Below are 21,464 nucleotides of genomic sequence, written 5' to 3' on the forward strand. Positions count from 1 at the left end.
TGGGGAATAAATAAAACCATGGGTTACCTCTTCTCTAAACATGAGTTCTTGGCACTATGGACCTTAACATTGCAGGTATTTCTATGACAATATTCCTTAAGGCAGCTGACTGCTATCTGGGGTAGAATTTTAAGTTTGGCAAAGTGAATTCTGATGGGAAAAGTAGCCAGTACCTAGTCTAAATGCTGCATCCTCTTTAGCAAACAACAGTTATGAGGAAAGGCGTCTACTTCTGAGTTTGGAAAGGTAAGTTAGGTTGAAAGAGCTCTTGGGACCACAGGTGATCTTCATTAGGGTCATGGGAAGGGACCCTTACAAACTCCACATCGGTTCGTTCTTCATGCCACCATTGACTTGTGAAGGCCCGAAGCGGGATCTCTGCCTGGAGAGCCTCTCTTGAGGACCACCCTCCCTCAGAAAAGGACAAGCTGCCAGAAGTCACTGACTGAAAATGTCCAGCCGGATCTCCCCTAGATCACGTCCCTTGCTGGAATGAAATCAATAGAAAGGCAGGAAAGGGCCAGAAAAGATAAAATTAATTTATTTGCCCTCGACTGGGAGGCTGCGGAGGGGGCTCCAGTCCTATGTGCATGCCCTGCAGCAGAGGGCGGGGAGTCCGTCTCTCTGGAGTGCCTGCTCCCTCGCCCATAGCTGCCTTGAGCCAGGTCCCTCCTGACCCCATCATCCTGCTCCCACATGCAAGGGGTACACAGGTCCACCTGCAACACACTCAAGCCGGCCTCCGGCAGCAAAGACAGAGCCCTGTGGGAGGCTGGAGCATGAATCCCTGTGGGCTGGGGTGGCTGGGGAGGCAGGCAGGAGGGTACGGTTCAGTGCAGAGAGCTATTGTTTTGCTCTTCAAAGGCCATCTTTCCCAGAAGCTGGCTGTCCAACTCCACCCCACTCACAGGTAGCTGGAAAAAGTTCATCTCAGCTGCTAAGGCTGCCATGGCAGAAGGGTCCTGGCCAAACTGAGCTCGCAACATCATGTCCATTTTCTCCAGCCTCCTCTTGAGCCGCTTGGCCTCCCGCTCCCGGATGAGCCGGGCCTGCCGCTTCTCCGGGGTTTCATTGGCGCGCTTCAGTCTCATGGCCTCCCGATCTCGCTGCAGCCGGCGTGCCCGCTGCTCGTCCGTCTCCTGCATGCGCTGTAGGCGCTTGGCTTCCCGGTCCCTCATGCGCCTTACCTCCCGCTCCTCGGGGGTCTCATTGTCCCGCCGACTCTTCTTCGCTGTGCGCTCTCGTTCCAGCCGCTGCAGCCGGACTTCCAAAGGCTCGTTCTGTCGACGCAGGGCCCACTTGCGTACACTGGGGGTCTGGGCCTCTAGCAGCTTCCGGTAGGCAGCACAGTTGTTGCACACAAGCAGAATTCCAGCAGGGTACACTGGAGGACTAAAGGCAATGTCCTTCCCCTCGGCACTGGAGGGGCCCTCACTGTGGGCTGGGGGCAGGGATTCCATATTAAGGACTTCGGGAAGCTTCTCGCTGGAAAGCAAAAATGGTGAATGGTTAGTGTCACCGTCTAGCAAGGCTCCAGTATCCAGGCCTGGGTAACTCTGTCCTACTAGGCCAGCTGCTCCAAGTTCACCAGTAGGGGCCAAAGAGAATGCTTGGGAAACCTCCCCTAGCTTTCCACCCTTGCCCTTCTCTGGGCTAGGGAGTCTACCAAGTCTTAAAGCCCACATGGAATTAGAGACTGAGCCAACCGCCACAGCCAGCCACCAGAAATCAGACAAGCCCCTACAATGCGCGGTCCGTTCAAGCCAGACTGGTGGTACTTATGGGAGCTGTGCAGGGCAGTCCCCTCTGAACTAGAGGCTGTCCAGTCTACTGGCTCAACCTCCCCTCCGCCCACCCTGTGTTGTACACGAGCAAACAGGACTCGGACACAATTCACATGGTTCTAATCCTCCGGGGACACAGTGGTACCCTATAATTCCTTTCTCCATGCTTATCATGAATGTTCTTGGACTTCCCCACATCTCTTTCTAGATGAAAACATTCTGACAGAGAAAAGAAATGGGAGTTCATTTTCCTTTGGGGAAATCTAATGGAAAGGGCCTATTTACCAGCCTCACGACTTGTATCTCCAAAGAGTCAAGGGTCAGTTGCCTTTGTGTTTCCTAGCTCTAGCCTTCACTTTGACTTGGGAAAGCAGAACCTACACCCAGTAATTTGTTCCCAGCACAGAGGGTTAGGTGCCCAGCTAACCTGTTAAATGTGGCATGGCTGGTGAAGCGGGCTCCACACACAGCACAGTTAGACCGCTGGTCCTCCGAGTGGATTAAGAGGTGGCGACCCAATGACCCTGGGGAGCTAAGGGCCCGGCCACAGACAGGACACATATAGCTCTTGGCGCTGACCACTGCTGCAGTGTGCTGTAAAAGAGAGCCTTAATCGGTCAACTCACGCCACGGCTAGGACAGTCTACACCCTCTTAGGAACTACTTTTGGGGAAATGTTCCCTTTCCTTAGTCTCAAGTAACAAGGGACTTATTTAGCACCTGGAAAAGTAAGAGTCTCTTGGGTCATAAAGGGTTGGACCATCCAGACCATTGTTCAGATTTCATTCATTTGCATTGTGACCACATTCTGGCTTGGGGAACAATGGGACTCCAGAGCCAGGGCCCTCTTCAGAGCCTGAGAAGAATTCCTGTTCAGGATAATTTCTCATGGTCTGCTTGCCTCATGTTGTGTAGGTACAAGAGCATTTTGAGGGAAGGTTGAAGGCCAACTCCAGAAGCTGGTTTGGAAGACTGGTCTCCAAAACGTATTTAAATGCACTGCTTTTCCTTCAGTCTTTTAAAATCAGTCTTCTGAAGAAATGCTTCTCCTCATGAACCAATTATCTTTATGGTAAAAGTCAGGCTGCCATATGTGCTGATGCCTGTTCAATACACATCCTAAGGCGCACGTGCTTTGCAACTGGATCAGGGGGAAAAAAATCAAAAGTTTGTCTTGTTCTGATACCCTGGTGTTTACTAACTTTCTCCAGGATTTCAGAAACAGTTAATTCATTTTTTTCTTCTTTGAAACAAAGCCCTCATGCTTAATGAATGTTTCTATTCCTGTATTTACAATATGCATTAATTAATTTAGAGAAAAAAGAGACTTTTCTTTCTTTTTTTTTTTGCTGCACCCATAGACTATGGAAGTTTCCGGGCCAGGGATCAAATGTGAGCTACAGCTGCAATCTATACCACAGCTGCAGCAATGCCAGATCCTTAACCACTGCACCAGGTCCGGGATGGAACCCTTGCTGCCACAGAGGCAAAGCTAGATCCTTAACTCCTTAACCTGCTATGCCACAGTGGGAACTCCTTTCTTTCTCTTTCTCTTTTTGTGATACTTAATTTTCACAGTGTGTCTGCCTGGAAATCCAGAACATATTCACCCAACATATCCCACTTATTCTGTAAAACGTTCTGAGGATTGGAGTGGAGTCTTGGTGGACGCGACAACCCAAGGTTCTTTCACAAGCTGGTGATTAACCAAGTTGCTGGCCCTCGTGTCCCCACACACGTGCACGCAGCTCCCCATGCCATACCTGGTATACGTGCGCAATCAGCTGCTCCCGACTCCCACAGTCTAGCTGGCAGAGGGGACACTGGCAGAGCCCAAGTAAGGGGTCAGAATTCAAATTCTCTGTGACCTGCAATTTAAAAGCAGGCAATTCATTAGGACAGTTTACCAGTCTCTTTCCTGCCCCTACTTCTTTTAAGATAGTATCCTGTTAAAAGGAACACAACCACTTATCACACGTTATTGCTAGGGTCCCCTTGTGAGTTGAAGGAAAAAGTAATATGGGAAAGGGAATTAAATTTGCTCCCATCTTCATTTTCTCCAAGGCTTCCTGCCATGAAGACACAGGATTCCTCCAGAGAGAGCTTATCTATTTTTTTCCTTAGTGTAAACTTTATAGAGAGAAGATTAGCTTCCCTCCTGCCATGCCTTTTGCGGGAATCCTCAGGAAACAATTTGGTGAAAAGATGGCACCTCAGTTAACACTTCCACTTAAATTTGCAAGCATATGCAAGAGTACACCTCAGGAAATCAGCTAATAGTTTTACAAAGGTGGATGTTCTTCTGGAAAGGAGTGGGGAGCTTACGAAGGAGAGCTGTGTGTGGGTGTTGTGATGTGTGGGTGGAAAAGGAAAGCTGGGTGTGAAGAGAACTGTGTGTCTGAGGTTTGGGTAACTGCTGTTGTGAAGAGAGAGGCTTCCTATGAAGGCCCAGGAGAGCTTCAGAGGCAAGAGTGGTACACGTGGAAGAGAGGCATCAGGGCAGAGCAGACGGGTAAGGGGCTCCCGGACTCAGGAGCCATTTGTCACTTGCCTCATGCTCTACCACTTTGTTCCCACCAACAGGCTGTTCTGCATTTTCTAACTCTTTTTCCACTTTGACCACCCCTCCATCTTCCTCTGATGTGTGGGAAGAAACTTCATCTTGTGTGGTCTCCTCTTCATCACCCTCACTGTCACCTGGAACACACAAACTGGTCACTTGTTCTGACTTTTGCATGAATACATCTTGCGTTGCTTTCCACTCTAGAATTTGCAGCTATAATGGAAAATACTTTCAGATCTTCCATAATATAGTTTGTATCAGTGCTTATTTGGGTACAAATCATGTTAAGTGGAAGCCAGCTATAACTGTTGTTTATAATGTCATATACACACTAAAGAGAAAATCGGAGGCAAACTGCAGTGGAAAATGGTTATTAGGCCCTGTGTATTATCATTAAAAATGATAACTTCTTTCACGTAGTTCCCAAATATCTCACACTTCAAATCACACCTCCCACGCACCTCATACCATGCTCATTCCCACACATCGCTTCTGACTTACCAATACTTCTCATTGATTTTATTACTTAGTCTTCTCTGTAACCTCCCTGCACAATTTCCCCATGGTGTCACACATGCTATTCTATTCTGAGACCCACTAATCTGTCCTCTCCCAACAAACTCCAAGGCACACTTACAGAAACGCCAATAGGTTTTTCTTTCCTCTTATCAATAAAGGTGACAGTAGGAAACTAGGTGGAAATGTTACTTTATTGGGAAAAAGCTGCTCAGTACAGTGGAAAAGTTAGTTCAGCAAGAAACACTGGGCATTTTGCGATGGTATTCGACTCACTGTGTCCTTACCCTGCTAGTAACTCATCATTCTAAGCTAAATGAGTCCATTGTTTCTGTTAGTTCTTTGGGTGATCTGATGGACAATTGAATGCATTTAAGTGGAGGGAATGGGACATTCATTACTTTAGGATGAAATATAATTTCTTGTGACTAAGGTAAGACCTGTATTTGTTTTACTTTAGAGGCCAGAATGTGGCTATATGGAGGTTGGCCTATGGCTGGAGACCTATGGCTGCAAGGTTTGTATGAGCTGATTTTTTTCCCTATTATTTATCAAATAGGAGAAAATGATTAAAAAAACCACATAATAACATAGGGAATTCTTTCTCCAAAAAAAAAAAAATGAGTTCTAGTACTCTGAAGGTCAGGAGAGGAAGCCAAGCCTAGGGAAGCTATCAGACTCTGGTCCCATCTCAACAACACCTAGATCCTGGACTCCTGGGCATGACGGTCAGCAAGGGAAATACAGGATAGAGTTTTACCAGGCTCTCCGCATCAGCAGTGAGACTCCACTTTCCTAGCTAACAGTGCTTATCTTTTCTCTGCTATCTCTTGTATAATTTCTAAATATACCAGTAACTGGACAAATCTGGTTATATTCCCTGTCTTCAAAAGAAAATTGAAATCTAACCAAATTATCTGGTAGTAGTTACATGTGTCTGTCAAATACTCCACTTGGTTGGTGGACTGGATGTGTGCCCTAGAAAGATCTATAGTATGTATGCCTTATTCCTCAGTCCAAAGCTTTAGTTTGAATCCATCTCAGTAATAAGGATTGGCACAGATTAAATCATACCACATTTTCTCACCAGCTTATTTGGAATACTTGTAGTCTAAGACAATATTGTATCAAACACTTTTTGTAATTTATCAAAAATATCCAAATATATCTCTCTACTAGAAAGATTTTTTTAAAAAATTAAGTATGCCATCTAGAGGGATGATGCAACTCTTCCAGAATGGAAACCTACCAGACTTTTATAGATGCTTCCATTCCTACCTATTACTCAAACTCATGGCTCCCATAGGCCTTCTAGATTATGTGGGTTCATTTTTCTGTACTTAAGCAATTACTTGTTAAATTACTATTATTTTTGTTGCTGAAGTGTTAGTTTGAGTAGAAACTGCATTTCTACTTGAGAAGAATGCAGAACTCTCTCCCTCTTCTTTCTTTTTCAACCCCAAATGTGGAGAAAAATCAGAAATGCCAATTTGAATTGACTCTAATAATAACCACTATCAGAAGGATCAGATGAATAAAGTGTGGAAATCATCCTAGGAGATAAGACATCTCAGAGTGACTTTGTTCAGGTAAGCTATGGAACAGATGATCCACGAGGCTCAACAGGTTACCAGCCACTGTCTTTTCCATCTCTTAACCAAAGGGATCTACTTAGGACTTAAGACCTTGACATTAGCATTTTATATGCTGCATAATCTCACTAGTAAAGAAATCCTTGGGAGCTCCCATCAGTGGCTCAGCAGAAACAAATCTGACTAGCATCCATGAGGATGCAGGTTCGATCCCTGGCCTCGCTCAGTGGGTTAAGAATCTGGCGTTGCCATGAGCAGTGGTGTAGGTGGCAGATGTGCCTTGGATCTGGCATTGCTGTGGCTGTGGTGTAGGCTGGTGGCTACAGCTCTGATTAGACCCCTAGCCTAGGAACCTCCACAGGCTGTGGGCGCGGCCATAAAAAGCAAAAAAGAAAAGAGGGAGTTCCCGTCGTGGCGCAGTGGTTAACGAATCCAACTAGGAACCATGAGGTTGTGGGTTCGGTCCCTGCCCTTGCTCAGTGGGTTAACGATCCGGCGTTGCTGTGAGCTGTGGTGTAGGTTGCAGACGCGGCTCGGATCCTGCATTGCTGTGGCTCTGGCGTAGGCCGGTGGCTACAGCTCCGATTAGACCCCTAGCCTGGGAACCTCCATATGCCGTGGAAGCGGCCCAAAGGAATAGCAAAAAAAAGACAAAAAATAAAAAATAAAAATAAATAAATAAATAAGTAAATAAATAAATAAATAAAAAGAAAAGAAATCCTCTTGTAGCACATTAAAACTGGGTCCTCAGGCAAAACTTTCATTAATACCACTCTTACATTTTATTAATTATGAATAAAAAGATCCTAGGAAATAGGGATTTTTTTTCTTTTAATTTGACCTAACCTAGGGACTGCCTGAGCACTAATTATTCTTATGCCCTATCAACGTCACAGCAAACCTATCTCTATGTGGCACTGTGCCAAGTACTGCAGTCCAGGAGCTTAAAAAAAAAACAAAACATAATGCCAAACCTGTTCTCTCTAGACAAGCATATGCCCATACACCTTAGAACACCTTGGGGAACCTGAGGATCCACAAATCTCCTTCTTCATGTCTTCCTCCCAACCCCCATGCACAACCCCAGAGCACACACACCCTGATAATTCTTCTCCCATTGCCCTGAGTCATTACCAGAAGGTGCAGAACTCACTGCTACTGGAGTCCTGATCTCTTAGTTGTTGGATAGCTTGTCGCTGACTGCCAAGGTCTCCAGGAAAATCAGTTTTCATCATCGCCTGGCGGGCTTGCTCTTCTAGCCCAGCAAATACTTGATCCCCTGGTGGTCATAAGGAAAAATAGTCAGGCCACCAGCTGGGCAGCACATCCCCAGGCAAGCTGGTTGGAAAGTCAGACCATTCAAAGGCAGGGGACAGCCAGGTACCCTGTGGTGGGACCATTCATCTCCAAGTCAGCTTGTTGCCTCCAACTGTTTCTGGGCACAGCTACTCTTCCTGGGCAATAAGCCAGATGCTCTAGGAAGCATCATTTGCTTCTTTTAAATCCTAAACTTGACTCCATTTAAAAGGTCATCAATTGCGCCTTTACCAATTTAACTTCAAAATCTCAATCCCATTTATAACCTTCCATCAGAAGTGGGGAGACAGAGGCAAGAGAAGGCAAAGTAATGGAGTGAAGACAGAACAACAAACCTGGGCACAATCTCTGAACCTCAGCGTAGTAGCAACATGGCCCTGACTCTGTCTCCTTCTGATTATAAACAAGTGCTTCAAATACTCCATCTAAAAACAGTACCTCTTGGAGTTCCCATCATCGCTGAGTGGTTAACGAACCTCACTAGCATCCATGAGGATGGCGGTTCGATCCCTGGCTTTGCTCAGTGGGTTAAGGATCCGGCATTTCCGTGAGCTGTGATGTAGGTTGCAGACACAGCTCGGATTTGGTGTTGCTGTGGCTCTGGCGTAGGCCGACACCACAGCTACAACTGGACCCTAACCTGGAAACCTCCACAGGCTGCCGGTGTGGCCCTAAAAAAAAATAAAAATAAAAACAGTATCTCTCACCCCATCTTTTATCCATTCTCCTTACAAGACATACTCTAGAAGTTCTCCCTTAACTTTCTCCCATTTATCAGAATTAGTCATGAGCAAACAAAAACATTGGCTGAATAATGGATTGAAAGGAGAACAGGTAATACTGGATCTCATTTCTGCTGAGGAACGAACTTCCTGAAACATTCCAACCAACTGGCAATGAATATTTCACCTTATCTCCTTGGTCTACTATTTTTTTTTTTTTTTTAAGTATGGAGTATCCAAAAGCCCTGGGCACATCCGTGACCATGCATTTACTCTGAGGGACCCTGTCTGGGATCTGTGGTTACTGAAGAGTTAACATCTAAGTGCTCTTTTATTTCCAAGAGGCCAGGCATAAGGAGAAAAGAGAATTGGGTTTCTCCAGGTTTCCATTATCTCAGTCAGAGTGGAAACTACAGTCCCCATTCTCTAACCACCAAGAGAGAATAATAAAAAGCTCTGGTGAGATGTCTGACAATAGACTAGGTGCTTTCTTACTGAAGTCAGAAAGAAAAGTAAACAGGCTCAGGTTCCAGGGCTGATACAGTGATGTAGGAGGAACAAACTGGTCAGGTGACCGGTACAACTAGTCCCTGGGCAACGAAAGAACGGATGTGAAGTAGGTTTCATGTGCGATTCACTTAGGTATTTGTCCAGCAGTCACTGAACATCTACTATATGCTAAGGGCTGGAGGCTCCTAATAGTGATTATTTGATACTTCCTAGTTCCAAGCTTTATGTTAAGTCCTTTATAGTTACTACTTCACCTTAATTCTCTGCAAAACTCTCTGTGATAGGTATTACTATCTGTATTTTAGTTATGAGAAAACGAAAGTCTCTGGTGGAACTAAGTATTCAAACCCCGGTCTGTCCAAATCTAATAACCATATTTTTCAATTGCTTTCTAGTAGAGATGTAAAGAGAAGTTTAAGCAGTTCATTAAATGGTTTTACCAAAACCAAATGCTTGTTTCTGTGTGAAAAGGATGGCTCTGATCCTTGCATCAGTGCTACCTTCCTACCATGAGAAAGTGATACACAGAACTCAAATATCTCAGTAACGTTCTCAGGGCCAGTACTGACAAAAGGAACCATCATTTTTACGGTTCTGATTCCTTGGGATGATCTACCATGCCTGGGTTAGAAGGTACTAATATTACGGCTACTCTGATACTGTGAGTGGGCATAAAAGACTTCAAGTGTACCTCTAGCCACACGGTCCTCAAGGAAAGGAAAAACAGGCTACTTTAAGTCCATTTTCATAATATTCAAAATGACATACTGGATATAAATTATCACTAGGGAGAGAAAAAAATGAGTTCTGTGTTATAGCGCCTTCTCTTTCCTTTTTGCAAGAATAAAGCGTTTAATTTCTCCATGTTGGTTCCTCTGTAACCACAAGACTGTAGCCAACTGGAGTAGTTACTGAATTCTTCTAAGGAAATGCATGTTTTTGGACCTAGTGGCCATGGGCAGTTATAACATTAAGGAACGTTATATGTAGCAGCATATAATTATCAAGGGGCAGAGCATTCTCATCAGTGACATCTCCCCCTCTTTCTTTTTTTTCTTTTTTTTTTTTTTTTTTTGCCATTTCTTGGGCCGCTTCCCGCCGCATATGGAGGTTCCCAGGCTAGGGGTCAAATCGGAGCTGTAGCCACCAGCCTACACCTCAGCCACAGCAACGCCAAATCCGAGCCACGTCTGCAACCCATACCATAGCTCACAGCAACACCACTGAGCAAGGCCAGGGATCAAACCTGCAACCTCACGGTTCCTAGTCGGATTCGTTAACCACTGAGCCAGGACGGGAACTCCCTCTCCCTCTTTCTTAATAGGGAATCAGCACTGGATTAGAAGGATATCTAAAAGATATGTACCTTTCAAGATCAGCTATAATCCAGTTTAGCCTCCATCAACTTGAGCTGAAAATTTCTGTCTGTTGAAGTTGTCTAAATATTTAGATCCTCATAGAACAGAGTCTGTTTGATATAGCTGCCTATCTAGGATTGTGGGGCGACCTCACCTAGGATAGTTGGAATATATTTATTCTGTCATTCCTTTTTGGCAGTTTGGAAAGAAAAGCTATGCTCTTCTATTTTATTCTATTCCTGACCTGGGAAAAGGCTAAGGCAGACTTTATTCCTCAGGGCTATTCCTCTTTTGAATATCAACATAAAGTAGGGAGTTACCATCGTAGCTCAGTGGAAACAAATCTGACTAGCATCTATGAGGATGCAGGTTTGATTCCTGGCCTCACTCAGTGGGCTAAGGATCCAGCATTGCCATGAGCTGTGGTGTAGGTTGCAGACATGGCTTAGATCTGGCATTGCTGTGGCTGTGGTGTAGACCAGAGGCTACAGCTCTGATTCAGCCCCTAGCCAGGGAACCTCCACATGCCGAGGGTGTGGCCCCAAGAAGACAAAAAATAAAAAATAAATAAATATCAACATAAAGCAAAAATATAAAAACCATAAAGAAGTGATTCTGGCAGACCTCATTAAAAAAAGATATGTGAATGATCTCCCAGTAGTCATTATTTACCTAATCCCTAAATCTGGCTACCCAGAATTATCCTTCCAAAGGAAGACAGAGGAGTTCCCACTGTGGTGCAAGAGGATCCCTAGTGTCTCTGGAGCAGTGGGACACAGGTTCAATCCCTGGCCCAGCACAGGGGGTTAAGGCTCTGGTGTTGTTGCAAGCTGTGGCATAGGTCACAACTGTGGCTCAGATCCAATCCCTGGCCTGGGAACACCATATGCCTCAGGGTGACCAAAAAAGAAAAAAAAAAAAAAGAAGGTAGAGATACTTGCTAAAAGTATGTCATATTAACTCAAGTACAATGTGATCTATAGAGATACTAGTGATTAAAAAGTATTATACAGGAGTTCCCGTCATGGTGCAATGGAAACGAATCTGACTAGGAGCCATGAGGTTTCAGATTCAACCCTTGGCCTCACTCAGTGGGTTAAAAGATCTGGCATTGCCATGAGCTATGGTGTAGGTCGAAGACTCAGCTCGGATCCTGCGTTGCTGTAGCTGTGGTGTAGGGTTGCAGCTGTGGCTCTGATTCTACCCCTAGCCTGGGAGCCTCCACATGCCACGGGTGTGGCCCTAAAAAAAAAAAAAAAAAGGATTATACAATTGCATGCTTTTATAATGTAGTATTATTATTTCTTCTATTTGGAGACTGTTGGAGTAAGTTAGAAAAAAATCCTCTGGTCTCTAGATATTAAGGTAGGGCAACCATCTTACTTAACATGGGTATTTATTTGTCTCTTAATAGTTGAGAAAGTCATCTAAGCTCCATAGTGAAAAGCAAGCAAGGAGACGTGCTACCTCTCCTTTTTGTGGTATGATTTTGGCTAAGGTTTGTCACACCAGATAAGAACAAGGCCATGCAAGTAAGTTTATAGAACGGAAACAAAGCTTGAGATGAGTTACTGGAGAGGCCAAGATTTTATAATTCTCTTTCTTGAGTCCTTGGTGCAGTTAAATAATGCAATGTCTGGCTGACAAATTAAGTAAAGCAGCTGAGATGTATTCTAAGAGAGAAGATGTCAAATTCAGAAAAAATGAGCTAGTATTGGGAGTGAGGCACTTAGGATTCCACCTCTAGCTGATGGTCTCTATAACCCAAAGTGCTATCGCTTGTTGGGGACAGAAACATTTCCCTCACAAGGACACTGATAGAATGAATGAAGACAAAACAAGCTGCAGTTTTTAGAAGAAAAGGGACTTTAAAGGCTTTTTTACCTACTTTTTTGTAAAAGGGGAAAACTTTAATTGAAGTTGGAAGCTTTTAGTCTCATATATACTCTGTAATCTGAAAACCAAAGTCTCTAAAAAAAAGTTTTCCTTTACTTAGTGGTTTGCTTGGAACAAAGTATGCAAAGGATTGCATTTTCAACCTCTCTAGGAACAGTTTACACAAATCTGTACTCAGAAGGGGGTGAGATGAGGAAGGAGGGAGGGGAGAGGTCTAACAGCAGCAGTTCCTCTATGACTAACAATAATTCTAGAGTTATATTCCAATAGCTCTGCATCAAGTCTATTAACAAACTGGGCAAAACACAAGAGTCTGCCTAGATGTTTCTGGGGAAAGGAGAGATCATGATGGAAATTTAGATACAAAGACAGTCCCGAGGAAAGCCAAGTATATGCCAAAGCAGCCTGCCCGCTGGCTTCGAAAGTGGATCTGACAGATGCTGCTAGGCTACAGCAGTGAGATTCTTAATATATTCTTTAAGGCGGGCTTTGAGCTTCATGCCACACAATCCTCTTCTTCCCAGAAAGCAGATCTAATGGAGCTCAGCCACTACTCTGCTCAAATGCCGACTGGCTCTGACATTTACGCAAAGCTTCTGCAGACTTCCTGCCTCACAGACCTTGAGTCCATTCCACTTACTTTAAATAGATGAGCAGCATTAAATTCAATATGTTTGACTGGTTCTGTTTCACTGCTAGGGGACAGGAGACTCACAGTGAGAAGACTGAAATTACCTATTTCTATTTGTCATTATTGTCAATAAGAAGTATTATGAGAAGTCAATGGACAATGAGAAGATGACCTTTTAAAAAAGACAGGATCAGCTTCAGGTCCAAGATAGTAAATAAGCAGAAGGCCTTCAGAGACCAGCAAACCCCAGTGACTTTCTTCTTTCTTGGCCCATCACTGGAGATGCCTTCACGATTCCCTGCCCAAAAGCGTCACTGACAATAGTCCCTCCCTGAGGGGTCTGCTTTTGAACTGCACCTGTTCATAGCCCTCTTAACAGTCACCACTGCAGAATCTGCAAAGTCCAACCAGCTCCACAATACCACAATGTTCACTCGATCAGCTCTGGAAAATACATTTCTGTAGTTGAGGATATGATACTCTCTCCTTCTCTGAGGCCTTTTGTCCATCTGTTTTCCAACTCCAATACCAGCTCATCCTGGCTTTGACTGACTACGGTGGGAGGAGATGCAGCTGATGGATTTATGCTATGTGGGCGCAGGCACAGGCAACACAAGCATTTACTGGCTCCCCTGGGTGCTTACCACATCCCTGCCAGCTATTTTCTTCCAAGTCTCTTTGGGCAGGTGGCTTTCATAGGTAAATGCTCAACTCCTATGACTGCCTTATTTGTGAACCTGTCACTCTACGAAAAGTTTCTTTCCTGCCCTGCCTTCTTGGGGTCACATCTGTGTCTTTTATCAATACACATCTCCAGCCAGAGAGGAGACAATCCTCCTGAGCCTCTGAGCTGGATTCCCTAAGTTAGAAAGAATTCATTTGATTTTTCTTGACAATCCTCACATTCAAGGCCCACTAAATTTTACTGTTTAGCAGCAGTTTCTAAATCCTTCATGAACTTCTTACCCAAATACTAAGCAGCCTTCCAATCCACCTATCCCAGAACACTCTCCTAGAAGCATCCAACTTGATCTGTCCTATAAAACTTTTCTGGGACTTTGAAGAATTAATTGTATATGAAGGTTTGCTCCCTAATCTCATTTAATCTTTAAAACGTTGTGGGGGTTTTTTTGTCTTTTTTTTTTAGGGACGCACCCTCAGCATATGGAGGTTCCCAGGCTAGGGGTCCAATTGGAGCTGTAGCCGTCGGCCTACGCCACAGCCACAGCAACACTAGATCCGAGCTGCATCTGCGACCTGCACTACAGCTCACAGCAACGCCAGATCCTTAACCCACTGAGCGAGGCCAGGGATCAAACCTGCGTCCTCATGGATCCTAGTCAGATTCATTTCCACTTAGACATGAAAGGAACTCCAATCTATAAAACGTTGAAGTCTTCTTAATTCCTCTGTTCCTACTGTTTAATCTCCTACTCTTCAAATTACCCAATAAGATAAGGAACATACTGCCTGGCATATAGTATGTTTTTAATAAATTTTAGTCCTCTTAACTCCTTGACTAATCTCTCCTTTCAAATGTCGATTTTTTCCCTAAAAAAAACCACTTTCATATGTTATATCACTGAATTCTCCTCAAATGTTGCTGTACTTTCATCAGCCCTTCATAGTAACAGGGAGCTATTTGTCTCTTTTATGGGTATTTAGATGAGGATACTAATATCCCCAGATCACAGGAAACTGGTTAACAGTCTAAAATCTGCATATTAAGTTAATTTAATAAGGCACTTTTGAACACCCTCTATGAGAAGTGGCAGAAGTAGAGGGACCACGGGAATACACATGCGACACAGTGTCTGCCCCCTCTCAATTTGCAATTCAATAAAACATACATATGACACTGCTGGAAATAATGCAAGGCAACAGTGCATAGCTGGTCTTCCTGTTACCAGTCTCTACCTCATGTGATCCATCCCACACACGATTGTGCAGTCCCAAAACACTGCATTCTAAATGTCACTCCACTTTCCCTGCTTAAAAACCTTCAGTAGCTCCTTACAGAATGAAGTCTGATCTTGGCCTGGCCTTCAGGCCTCTACAACATAGAGTTAAATGAAACATATGAAACTTCTGCTTCATAAAGTCTTCTTGTCCCCTGAACATATCACATACATTCTATCTTTACTCACGTAGTTTTTCCCTACCTGCTTTTACCTCTCCTTTCCTCTTTTTAAAAAAATCCACTTTCTACCCTCTAAGGTCCAGTTCAAGTTCATGGTCTAGGTTCCAGTTCAAGGGCCTCTTCCATGAAGTATTCCCTCACCACCTCAGTCCATGGAGCTCTCTCCCTCCTTTTAACTTCTGTAGTATACACAGTCTGTAGCATCCCTATTTGGCACTTGGCATATATTATCTTGCTATGTGCCTGCCTATTTCTCTATCTATCTATCTATCTATCTATCTATCTTATCTATCTGTCTGTCTGTCTATAGCTGTGGCTACATTATAATCCTATAAATCTTTCTATTGTTTTATAGCCTTGGCATCTAGCACAAGGCTTTGCACACAGTAGGAATCCTATAAACGTCTGTGACTACGAACACTAAGGATGAATTAAGTACACCTATTCCTAAGACAGCTTTCTAACATCTCCAACACAAACACGTTTTAAATCCATCATGTTCAACACCTTTAAGCCTTTTTTCTTCACAAATTAGTGTGAGCCTCTCACCTACTCTTCCATTCCAACCCTCAATGCTCCCAGGTTCCAGGAGACAAAGACCAATACTCACAGTGAACTTTATTTGGATTTGTCTGTTTCCGACGGGACATGTTTCTCTGATCCAAGAGATCTGGTCTTTCCCAGTTTCAGGACTGGATGTTACTATCTCCTTGCAAGGTGCTAACCTACAATAAAAAGGGTAATGTTAGCACACGTCCAGAAATTATACACAATTAAAAGACAGAAAGACTTAAAAAAAATAGTTCCTAGTTCCCGTTGTGGCTCAGCAGTTAAAGAACCCAACTAGCATCCATGAGGATGCAGGTTCGATCCCTGGCCTCACTCAGTGGGTTAAGGATCCGATGTTGCCATGAGCTGCAGCGTGGGTCGCAGGCGTGGCTTGGATCCCACATTGCTGTGGCTCTGGCATAGGCCGGTGGCTTCAGCTCCGACTGGACCCCTAGCCTGGGAACCTCCATATGCCTTGGGTGCGGGCCTAAAAAAAGAAAAAAAGACATTTAAAAATAAATAAATAGTTCTTTATCATATGAAACTCACCAGTTAACAATCACTGAACTACTTAAAGAAAGAAATGAATAAATCTCTAGCATCAAGGTTCCAAGAAGTCTGGAAGGCAGTTAGGCTCACCACGGTACCACCAATGCTAGATTCCAAGAATTTTGAGAGGGGACTTCAGAGGATTTAGGGTATTCCACTCTAAATCCACCTGTGGAATCCAGAATATTGTTAAGTGATCACAGTCAAGGTCACAGAGTAGATAGAAAAGGAAGGAAAAAATTCAGGCAACCAGCGTTAGAAGCACCTCGGGCTCAAAGGGATCATCCCCATGAATTGTAAAAGGAAGCAAAAAGAAGCTAAGGAGGGTGGCAGCTCACATGTCACATGCCCTCTGAAATCAAGCCCTGCAATCTGCACCAATGGGAGCCTCCAGATGTTTTTTTCAAGAAGTTATCTCTCCCGGAGGTGACAAAGGCATCATATCCTTGTGGGACAGGAAACATCTCAAAACTCTTAGGCTCTGTAAATGAAAACATGAGAAAAAGAGCCTCTGTCTAGTGATGCGGACACAGTGCTAGGCACTGAGGATGACAGGGCACTAAAGCAAATCAGACTTGCAATGCTGAAGATGCACTTTCACCAGAAGAGCCAAGTGCTGTCCACATTGTTGAGTACTAATTCAACACCCCAATGTGAAACATCGGCCTAAACCTGCTCACATGTTTCTGAGCAGTGGTCAAAGTTAATAACTTTAGTGCCTCTTCTCAATCCAGCCTCTATGTAACAAAGAGTAGGAAGAATAAAGAGAAAAGGTGCCCAGATGAGAAGTGCTGCAGAGACATGCACCTGCTTTCATGAAATAGGAGGGAAGAGATACTTCAGCCTGGAGGTACCTGGTTAGTTATAGGAAAGATTTTCCCAGCATTAGGGGGTATTAGAGAGTCTGAAATGGATTAGTAGTGGAAGCTATGAATTTTCTTTGAAGGATAGAGGCAATAAACAGATAAAGATTAAAAAGAAAGATTTTTCTCTTTCCTACTAAAAACAAGAACATGGATCTGGTCATCCTCTACCTTTTCTTCCAGTTCCTGCCTTCTCAAATTGTACTTACACTGAATAAGCAAATATAAAATTGTAGCTTATTGCCTTAAGAGGAATTACGGGAGACTACGTACTACCAGCTATACTTTGCACTCTAGTTAGTGAAGACTCACCTCCTGTTACGCCAACTAACTCCTCTCTGTAGCTAGAAAGGACCTCAGACCTGTAATCAGATCCTGCCTTCCCTTACCAAAAGAAGAAAGAAACCGCAAATGGCAAAGACAGGCCTCCACAGGAAGTGGTAAAGGAAGCAGCTTTCAGGCAGTCTTCTATCATATCTGCATATCAAACACAGTTCTTTTTCAGACCTTTAATTAAAAAAAAAAAAAACAACAACTCCAAATGTATACAGTAAAAATCAATTTTAACTATTTAGGGGGGCACTATGCTGAAGGCTAATGCTAATGAAATGTGTTCTCTAAGTTCTGTTTGTGTAGATCATCAGCATCAGCAGTTATTTATTAACCAAAGCAGTGAATGAATTTTACACTCTTGGTTTTTTCCTGTAAGTTTGTGGAACCACAAGTGGAAAGCTGAATCAAGTGCAGGATGCCTATCATTACTTTTCCTAAAATTTGTAAAGCTACAGCTCTCTATTGTATGAGAAAGAAAATGAATTCTTAACTATTCCTTTTTTTTTTGTCTTTTTGTCTTTTCTAGGGCCACTCTCACAGCATGTGGAGGTTCCCAAGCTAGGGGTCCAATCGGAGCCACAGCGGCCGGTCTACACCACAGCCACAGCAACGCCGGATCCTCAACCCACTGAGCAAGGCCAGGGATCGAACCCGCAACCTCATGGTTCCTAGTCAGGTTCGCTAACCACCATGCCACGATGGGAACTCCCTTAACTATTCTTTAAATTTTCTTCCCATCAAGATCAGAAATTAGGAGTTCCCAACATGGCTCAGTGGTCAATGAAACCGACTAGTATCCATGAGGACACAGGTTGGATCCTGGGCCTTGCTCAGTGGGTTAAGGATCTGGCATTGCCCTGAGCTGTGGTGTAGGTTGCAGACATGGCTTGGATCTGATGTTGCTGTGGCTGTGGTATAGCCAGGAGCTGTAGCTCCGATTCCATCCCTAGCCTGGGAACCTCCATATGCTGCAGGTGTGACTCTCAAAAGCCAAAAAAAAAAAAAAAAATGCAGATAATCTTGGTGAGACAACAGTTCTATACTAAAGCTACAAGTCAGAAACAAAAATCACCATCTGCATATTTAAATCGCCAGTGTCCACTGCATCTCACAATCCTCCTAGTGGCCAAATGGGGAACCAAGCAGATGGTACCCAGTGAGACTTCACACCTGAGGGATTAAGGGGAAAAAATAAGGAAATACTCTTTCCTCCCTTTAAAAAAAGAAAGCCTATGGAGCTGTGGACTCCGGAAAATAAGCTAAAAATTATTTAATTAATTAACAATAAATAACTAGCCCTGGAGCTACATTCTCGATTGCACAACAAGATCTCTGAGGTTAAACAACTGTTTTATAGGCAGTAAAAGCTAATAAAGCCATGGATACATTGCCCTATAGTTCACTAACTCAGTTTTACTTTCAACACTGCCTCAATTCCCAGGGTTGAATCTGAAACCAACATAAAAATGTAAAAGGAGAGCCTGAACATCACCATCTGGAAGAAAAACAGGATGGGAAGAAAGGTAACCGGTGAGATTCAGGTCTACAAGAGGTTCCATTTACAAAGGGAGGCAGTTTTGTCTGTCTTAAGAACGAGGTTAAGAATCCTTGGGAGCGGGACCAACGTCTCCCTTTAACACTATTCCTGCTCTCCCACAGGTGTTAGGTTGCAGCTTCCAGGACACACCATAGACTTTAGCAAGGAAAAAAATGGGTGAAATCCAACCTTTCAAAAAAGAGGGTGCATTCTTACCTCCAGCTCTGGTGCAGTTCCCACGGAGCAAAGTTAATTTGCCTGAATCCCAGTGATTTGTATCTGCCAAAAAGGAGAGGACAGGAAAGCCGGTCACGTAGCCGCCTCACTGCTCACCCTGTTCCCACTTGTGTTTGGTCTGGAGCGTGCGTATAATCAGCCGAGATGGTCCCTCCGGCATCTTCAAGCGTGAGCACAGGTAGATTCCCGGGAATTATCATACAAGAGACAGAGGTCTTCCGATGCGGCTCAGACAAACCCCAGACAACACGGGCTACTCAGAAATCTAAATTTAGAAGCCCGTTTGCGAGACCCAGACGCGGGACAGATACCCCGATCTGCACTCCCACGCCCATCCTCCCCCTCCCCCAGAACAGCCTGTCAGACGCCGGGGCCGTCCCGGCGGTGCCCACTGAGCCCGACCTGGGCCCACGCGGGGAGGGCGGCGGCGCGGACGCCCCTCCCTCGCCCGAGACCGCCGGAGAGACGGAAAGAGGAACGGCCGCCGCGGGGAGGCAGCCAGGTCAGGCCTCGTCGCGGGAGCCCGGGGCAGGGGGAGGGTCAGAGCCTGGGCTGCCCCCGCCCCCCAAGCCGGAGCGAGCCCCTGGTCCCCTCCCCAGACACAGACAGACAAAAGGGCCGACAGCCGGCGACCGAGGGTGGGGGGTGAGGAGCCCTGCATCCTCTGTCTGGCCTGGGAGGGAAAGAGTCGAGGGTCTTTTTACCCGGCGCCTCCGCGCTCCGCGGCTCTCCGGGTCCTTGGGCCCCGCCTACGGACAGACGGACCGCCGGACAATGGGCCCCGGGCCGCAGCTCAGGCCGGCCGAACCGGGGCTTTCCGGGACTGGGCCCCAGCGGGCAGAGGGCAGCTCCGGGCCGAGCCGGTGGCGGGGAGCCGAGGGGTGGCGCTGCAGACGGACAAAGCCCACGGCAGACAGACAGACGGAGGGGGAAAAGATGGCGACGCGGGCGGCGGGAGCGCGCAGCTCGCGCACCCGCAGCGAGTGGGGCGCGTGCACGAGCCTCTCCTCTCCCTCCCCCTCCCCCCTTCTCCAGTTCGGTCCCCCTCCCCGCTCCCAGGCGCGCGCCCGGTGGCGTGGGCGGGGCTTGAAAGGCAAGGGGTCCCGGGAGGTGGGCCTTAAGGGAGCATCCAATCTCAGACATTGGAGAGGGGCCTCGCCTCCATCCTCGCGCCGGAGAGACCCCCCCAGCCTCGTACACTCCCACGTCGCGCTATGGCCCTGTCGGCCCCTCAGCTCCCCTATCCTCTCCTGAACCTGAAACCTCCACCGGGACTGTCAGCTCTGAACCTGGTTTCTTACCCCACCTTCGAGTGCAGCCACAAAACCCACATCCCCCAACCACAGCTCCACCGCAGCCACCCCTTCTCCTTCGTTCAACCTTAGTATCCACCTCCTTTCCCCAACCCAAGCCCTCTTCCCTTCATTTTCCCTCACCTCACGGTTTCTTCGGCCCCCAGGGAGTTTAATGTGACGTAGACCTAGGGTCCACGGGCCTTTGTGGGAGGGGCTAAGTTCAGCTGTCAGAACCTAAGAGAAAAAGATTTAGATTTTTTTGACATTTGTGTCTCCTACATAATTTTTTTTTTTTTTTTCTTTTTAGGGCCGCACCTGTGGCATATGGAGATTCTCAGGCTAGGGATGGAATCAGAGCTGCAGCTACCGGCCTACGCCACAGCCACAGCAACGCCAGATGCGAGCTGCATCTGCGACCTGCACCACAGCTCATGGCAACGCAGGATCCTTATTAACCCACTGAGCCAGACCAGGGATCGAACCCGCGTCCTCGTGGATACTGGTCTCTCCTACATGATTCTTAACTAATAAAATAACAGTAGCTGTAGACCTAGGGGCATAGGATTGATTTAGAAGGGTAGCTTGTGCCTCTTTTGCCACTAAAGAGGCATTTTGGGATAATTGAGAGTGGTTAAGCTCACCTCCTAATAAAACACTTCCCCTCTCATCATCCCCTTCTATTTCCTCACCACTTTCCTTCCTTTCCTCCCATTCTGTCGCCCTGTAGAGTGCCTAAGCCTGCCTTTGATATAGCGCACTTGGAGAAGGAGGGCATGCAATGGAAAGAAGATTGGGTCTGACTTTAGAATATCCAGCTTTGAGTCTCAGCTCTCTGCTACTGACCAGCCTGATTACTTTGGGCAAGCCACTTCCCTATTCTGAACTACTTGGTAAAATATAAAATGGATAACGATGTAATAATTCCTGGCCTCTACTCTCTTATAGTTGTTGTGCTAATTAAGTAAAATGAATATATGAAAGTATTATGCAAATATTCCTTGTGGTCACTGGCCCCACAAAGACAGAGCTAATGAGGATACCGAGCTTTGCTTATAAAGCAACAAGTCCTTGT

At 45.5% G+C, this 21,464-nt stretch overlaps 2 protein-coding genes across 12 annotated transcripts in view; one reads left to right on the plus strand and one right to left on the minus strand.

Moving 5' to 3' along the window:
- Window positions 1–524: 524 nt before the first annotated feature.
- ZNF821 (zinc finger protein 821) lies at window positions 525–19,931 on the minus strand. 11 transcript variants are annotated; one of them, XM_047790867.1, is made up of 10 exons: window positions 19,802–19,931; window positions 19,077–19,139; window positions 17,380–17,497; window positions 16,466–16,608; window positions 15,640–15,754; window positions 7,609–7,734; window positions 4,336–4,481; window positions 3,548–3,652; window positions 2,212–2,378; window positions 525–1,485 (listed from the first exon to the last, which is right to left on the minus strand). In XM_047790867.1, the coding sequence occupies exons 5-10, from the start codon at window positions 15,677–15,679 to the stop codon at window positions 831–833; spliced, it is 1,239 nt and encodes a 412-aa protein (XP_047646823.1). In that variant the 5' UTR covers window positions 15,680–15,754; window positions 16,466–16,608; window positions 17,380–17,497; window positions 19,077–19,139; window positions 19,802–19,931; the 3' UTR covers window positions 525–830. The 11 variants fall into 11 exon arrangements, with proteins under 11 accessions (XP_047646823.1, XP_047646822.1, XP_047646824.1 ...); XM_047790866.1 differs by having other exon boundaries at window positions 17,303–17,497; XM_047790868.1 differs by lacking the exon at window positions 16,466–16,608 and having other exon boundaries at window positions 17,303–17,467.
- IST1 (IST1 factor associated with ESCRT-III) overlaps window positions 19,484–21,464 on the plus strand; it is a 41,295-nt gene continuing 39,314 nt past the window's right edge. The window contains exon 1 of the mRNA XM_047790877.1: window positions 19,484–19,599. The gene's annotated coding sequence lies outside the window, so the exon portion shown is untranslated. The remainder of the gene's footprint in view (window positions 19,600–21,464) is intronic.

Source organism: Phacochoerus africanus, chromosome 8 (assembly GCF_016906955.1).
Source record: "Phacochoerus africanus isolate WHEZ1 chromosome 8, ROS_Pafr_v1, whole genome shotgun sequence".
Taxonomy (NCBI): Eukaryota; Metazoa; Chordata; class Mammalia; order Artiodactyla; family Suidae; genus Phacochoerus; species Phacochoerus africanus.

Bases quoted from the DNA above. Each gene is read 5' to 3' on its own strand.
- ZNF821 (XM_047790864.1), bottom strand. From the start codon at position 15,679: ATGTCCCGTCGGAAACAGACAAATCCAAATAAAGTTCACT. The intron at 7,735-15,639 runs GTGAGTATTGGT...TATGACCACCAG, and splicing joins AAATCCAAATAAAGTTCACT to GGGATCAAGTATTTGCTGGG. The intron at 4,482-7,608 runs GTGAGTTCTGCA...TGTGTGTTCCAG, and splicing joins AGATCAGGACTCCAGTAGCA to GTGACAGTGAGGGTGATGAA.